This window comes from Eschscholzia californica, unplaced genomic scaffold, assembly GCF_041429995.1.
Source record: "Eschscholzia californica isolate CP2 unplaced genomic scaffold, dmEscCali1.0.p SCAF_3, whole genome shotgun sequence".
In the NCBI taxonomy this organism is placed as follows: Eukaryota; Viridiplantae; Streptophyta; class Magnoliopsida; order Ranunculales; family Papaveraceae; genus Eschscholzia; species Eschscholzia californica.
Window position 1 is genome coordinate 6,876,560 of NW_028238420.1, and position 6,126 is coordinate 6,882,685.

The 6,126-nt window shown below is 34.1% G+C and overlaps 1 protein-coding gene across 1 annotated transcript; it reads left to right on the plus strand.

The window, feature by feature from the left end:
* Positions 1–2,517: 2,517 nt before the first annotated feature.
* Positions 2,518–3,495, plus strand: LOC147548047 (uncharacterized). Its single transcript, XM_086668773.1, has 3 exons — positions 2,518–2,679; positions 2,781–2,849; positions 3,230–3,495. Exons 1-3 carry the CDS (start codon positions 2,623–2,625, stop codon positions 3,302–3,304), a joined length of 201 nt encoding a protein of 66 aa, XP_086524899.1. The 5' UTR covers positions 2,518–2,622; the 3' UTR covers positions 3,305–3,495.
* Positions 3,496–6,126: the final 2,631 nt, after the last annotated feature.

The window sequence follows — 6,126 nt, forward strand, 5'->3', positions numbered from 1 at the left end:
AGAGGTATATATCTTTATCAGTCACTTGAGTGATATCAAATTTGTTTAACTGCACTGTGAGCACACTAGCTGTGAAGATTGACCTATACGCCCTCGTTCGCATACCCGAATCTAGGTCAATGTGTTTTATGGTTGCGGTTTTTGCTAAACAAAACAGTGAAGACTACCACCATATTAGCCAATTTTAAGTCTGAAAATGCTCCACAGTTGTTTTTGTTATAATTGAAGAAGTGTCGACTTTTCTCCATTTAGTTCATGGGAATAACTTTTCGTTCGCTTGGTTATGCAACAAGGAGATAAAAAGGCGATTAAAAGTTGTCTTCGGACTTGAAGAAGAAGAAAAAGAAAAACGCCCCACCAACTACTAAAGCACCACCAACAACTATAGCACAACTTTTAAGTATCTCCTTTCGTTTGTTTTATTCTCTTTTTTTGGGAAATGCTAATTGTCTAGTTTGGTCGTTGTTTATTATACTTTTCTGCACAAGGGGACAACACATTTAGACGTGTAAATTGTAAGGTTAGTATTTATTGGGGTATGTTGCCTCCTTGTTCAGAACAATATGAGCGATAATCTTAGCAGGATGATTGATATTTCTTTTCTTCTTCGTAAGTCAGAGTCAAGACAATTGCTTTGTATTGGAGCGGTTGCCTATTTGTGACATAAATAAAAGTGTATCGAGTAATTTCCTTTTGATCAAATTAGCCAAATTGATTATTAGGGTGTAAATAATGTTGTTGGGCTTTAGGCCATGTGTTGTTGGCCTATAGGCCCGGTCTTGTTAGTGTTTGAGTGGGCGGTTATCGAGCTTATCACATCTATGATGTATCAAGTGCCAAATGTAACGACATACGTAGATCGTAGTCGACTTCCAAAAAAAAAAATTAGCCAAATTAGTTTGGGCTTCTAAGAATCTGCTATCCTAATATTGTGTGGAAATTTATGTGCAATCTGATTGACAGTCGTGCCTCTCCGGCTGTCTGACGTGGAAGCAATGGGCTCCCTTCAGTGTAATGGGAACTCACCTAACTTTTTTCTTCGTAACCTGAATGCACCAGTACGGGGAATTACCAAAAGTGCCTCCTTAAATTGCAATTAGGGCGCCCCTCCTCTTTGAAACTTGTGGCGTCCAAACTATCTTGTGAATTAAATTTGGTTCGACCCAATAAGATGAACAAGATGTTGAAAAAGACGATGAAAAAAGGTGGAGGAAACAGTCGGAAAACAAAATATGTAATGTAATAGAGAACAACTTATTTGAAGAATGGAAAATGACGAGAAGAACAAAAACACTCTAATCTTTTGGGCTTATTATAAATGATTTGGGCTTAACGGGCTGCAATCTGTCCAAAAATGATCTCATTTTTGTTTCTTGTTTCTTTGATCTTTGAAATCTTTCTGAAATTTCTCACAACTTCAAATCATTTTCTTCGCCCGTTTGAGACAATCTCTCTAAAGAAATTTTGTATCTTATTTTTTATTTTCTAAATCTAACATCTTTTTCATCTTCATACTTTCACTTACCTCAGTTATTTTAATTCTTAGAGAAAGAAAAGGGTTACTGGCTTGCTTTCTCGATGGAGGGTGCTTTTAGCAAAAAGTGGCATTTCAGTGGATGCTAATAAAGGGGAGGCATATTATCAAAAAGTGCTAAATTGTGTGTTTTTCCTGTAAACTTGATTAGTCAGTTCTTGACTCGATTCCTTATAGATTGTGTGATTTTATTGTAGACGGCCTACATGAAGGTGGGCAAGAATTTCGGAGTAAAACAACATTTTTTTCTTTAAATTTGGCTAAAAAGGCAAAAGCGAAGGAAAGATCGAGAACAAGACGGACCTTAGAGAGTAAAAAGAGAACCAAGAGAGCAAGAGAAAACTTTAAGAGCAATTTGGTCATTTCGGCCTTAAGAAGAAGGGAAAGAGCAAAATAAATATCTAAAGCAATTTGGTCATTTTAAATAAGGAGAAATCAAAAGGTTCAACCACTCATCTTTCTTAACCACAAGCTAAACAAAACTAAACCAACATGACGAAGATCAAACAAACACAATTAATCAAACGGTCAGAAACATCAAACGAGATCACAAACTTATAAAAAACAAAATCAGCAACATTGATCACAAAACCTCATCGATAGATTTGTAATTTCAAAAATCGATCTTAGAAACTCAAAAAGAAACACAAACTAATTAGAATTATCGATCGAATATACTATAAGAAACAAAATTGATCCAAAGAAATCAAGCACAAATTAGTCTAACAAACCAAATCTTGTTGCACTATTAAACAGAACAATTTCCATCTTCAGTCTTTGTTGAATGAGACAAACAACTATTCCATTGGACCCAAATCAGACCAATGAGGTGCTCCCCTACTCAAACGGCAGAAGAAAGCAACAAACCAATAATCCCACCACAGAATGTTTGACACGTAACTGACACGTGGCCTTACATATTATTTACTTGGCACGTGTCAATTGAGGGGAGGCAGGAAATGGATTATAAATACCCTTTTCTTGGGTTGGGTTCTTCAATCATATCTAAGTAATTGCTTTGATTATTCAATCTCAATTCCAAATTTATTTTGTGAGTGTGTGAAAAGAAAGACAAGAAAGAAAGATCAATGGATCAATCACAAAGCATGAGCTACAATGCTGGTCAGGCCAAGGGCCAAGCTGAGGTCATCATATCCTACTACTTCTTATCATGCATCATTAATATACACCATACACCCCATGCATGAATCATTCATTGATTTTCTTTTTATTGTGTTTTTTTTAGGTTAAGAAGGACCAAATGATGGACAAGGCATCCAATGCTATGCAATCTGCCAAGGAATCTTGCCAACAGGTAGACATTGACCTTGAAAATCCTACTTCCATTAACTTAAATGTGACTCGTGTAAGAGAACCGAATGAAATCAATGTTGGAAGGTTTGTTTTTGTCTTATACAAATACTTCGTACGAAAGATTGACTGCAATTGTTTATATATAAACTATATTTGAAATTAAGGATCTACCATCTTATATAAGTCATTGTACATTTGTACGTACTTCATTCTAACAATTGGACCAAATATATGTCAAAATCAGACTATTCATATTTACACTAGCTTACGAAAAAGATGCTTCTCCCAAATTTGGATAGCTTTGTTACATATACATATATGGTGACATGGTGTATTGGTGTGTAGATAGTAATAACTTGGTATTTTGGGTTGGTAATATAGGCAGGGCAGCAGATGAAGGAGAAAGCACAAGGAGCAGCTGATGCTGTCAAAGATGCAACTGGAATGAAAAAATGAACTCCAGAGATCGGATAGAATAAAACAAGCTACCCATCTTTATACACAAATCTAAAGATATGGGGTGTTTTCTTTATTTGGGTTTTCACCAAGTTTAGATGTTATTTGAACAAATGTGGTTCTTGAATGAATGTTTGTTTCAACAAACAAGACTACTCTAATCTATGAAATTCTCTTAAAATTGTTTTACATATTTAGTTTATACTTTGAGTATGTATGGAATGCTTTTTATATAATTTGAAGTGACATGCTTACGTAATAAAGTAATAGCATCAACATGTCTCTTAAAGACCACATTCAATTTTCACTTTATCATATCAAATCTCACAAATGATAAATCTCATGTCCCTATTAGAAAAACTCAATATCATTAGCTTCTAATAAAAACAAATATTGCTAACTTATATTTGAAGTACCTTCAGAAAATACAAATAGAGCAAAATCAAATGAAAAAGAGTCTTCTCGAATTTGTCTACAAAGAATCAACCTATGCCCTTATTTGTCTGTTTTTAACTAACCAGATTTGGGTGTGTTAATCTTCTTTAATATGAAAAAGAAGAGAGACAATAATAGGGATAGAGTTATGGTTTTTACGAAAATGGAACTATATTTAGGTTAAAGAAATGGGTAGATGTTATCTCCAATATGTTCTCTCCTTTTACAAGTAAACACACTATTGTTTCAACAAAAAAAAGAAAAAAAAAAAAAAAGTAAACACACTATTGCTTGACTAGAAAACTTTCTCCACCCTATATCACCAAAAAATGGATGAATACCACCTATTCCAGAGTTTTCCCTTTTACATTTTCAAAAGGCCCAACAAATTAGGCCCAACTAAAGGTAGATGTTAGATTTTTAGTCAAATATTTCTCTTACTTTTTTTTTTTGTTAAGAAAATATTTCTCTTACTTGGTGGTTAGAAAACTTTCTCCACCCCTTTATCACCAAAAAGATGGATGAATACCACCTACTCTAAAGTTTTCACTTTTATATTTTCAAAGAATTAATTTTTATTTGGCCCCCTACTCTGTGACCAGCTTCCTTTATGGCTCCTTTTTTTCGTAAATTCAAATATGACTCCCTTTTCTTAACTCCGTTAGTTGACTTTAATGTTTAGCATTTTTGTTACTAAAACTACCCTTCTTATAAATGATTATATAAATGCAAAATTGACCCCTTTTTTTTTGGAAATCAAATTTCATTTAATTGGCCCACTTTTAGATATGAGCTCATTCCCACATAATTCTCAACTTAAAATTAATTTAGGGCCCAAAATGAAAATATATCTTAAACATTTTAAAAGCACCACCTCATCTCTTTCTCCCTCTTGCCAACTCAATACTCTCGCCACATCATCATCTTCTCCGGTAAAAGTCGCCGGCCAGCAAATTTTTTCCGGCGATCATGAAATAAAGAAAAACATCAATATCTTCTTATTTCTTTTCATCTTCTTTTTCTCTCTCTTCTCTTCTTTTTTCTCTCTCTCTCTCTTTTCCTTCTTTTCGCCCTCTTCTCCCCCTCTTTTCTCTTTCTATACTCTTTCTCTCTCTAACTAGCTCCGGCGAAGGGTTTCCCTTCGCTGGAGCAACCAGACCATGAAGGTCTGGTTTCAAACCAGACCGAGATCTGATAAAACTACCAGATCTCGGTCTGGTTCACCAAAGCTAGTTAGAGAGAGAGTATAGAAAGAGAGAAGAGGGAGAAAAGAAGGAAAAGAGAGAAAGGGAGAAAAAAGAAGAGAGAGAAAAAGAAGATGAAAAGGAAAAAGAAGATATTGATGTTTTTTATGGTCGTCGAAAAATTTACCGGCCGGCGACTTTACCGGAGAAGATGATGATGTGGCAAGAGTATTGAGTTGGCAAGATGGATGTAATGACATGGAAGAGAGAGATAGAGAGGGAGAAAGAGATGAGGTGGTGCTTTTAAAATGTTTAAGATATATTTTCATTTTGGGCCCTAAATTAATTTTAAGTTGAGAATTATGTGGGAATGAACCCATATCTAAAAGGGGGCCAATTAAATGAAGTTTGATTTCCAAAAAAAAAGGGGCCAATTTTAAATTTATATAATTATTTATAAGAAGGGTAAGTTTGGTAACAAAAATGTTAAACATTAAAGTTAACTAACGGAGTTAAGAAAATGGGATCATATATGAATTTATGAAAAAAAAAAGGACCATAAAAGAAGCTGGTCACAAAGTAGGGAGCCAAATAGGAATCAACTCATTTTCAAAAGAGCCAATAAATTAGGCCCAACTCAAGGTAGATGGCTAGATTTAGCCTAATATTTCTCCCTTGGTGGTTAGAAAATATATGACCAACATCGAATTTCAGCTTGATAATTTAGCGACCTAATATTTTTGTTTTATTTTAGTCGCTAATATGCCGACAGAGAATTTTTTTTATGGACATTAAAATATTGGATGAAATTTAAACCGGCCTAATCTTTTCAAAATCCCACGATAATCCAAACATCCCTCTTGACGTTGTCGTGGTTTGCTATGTGATTGCAATAGTTTTCAGAGTTTTTTCATGAACGAATTGTTGTTTGCCTTAAATAAACTATTATTTGTCGTGAAAGAATTGTTGTTTGCCTTAAATAAATTATTGTTTGTCGTGAACAAACTGATGTTTGTCTTGAACAAGCTAACGTCATCGTGAAAAACTGTTATATGTTTATTATTATTTTTGTTTTGCCTTTTCATTTTTTTCCCAAGTAACTTGTTTGTCTCATTTACTCAACAGTCTATATCGAGCAAACAATAGTTTGGAAAACAAATCTGATTTACAAAACATCACATGTATCAAAACATATCAGACACA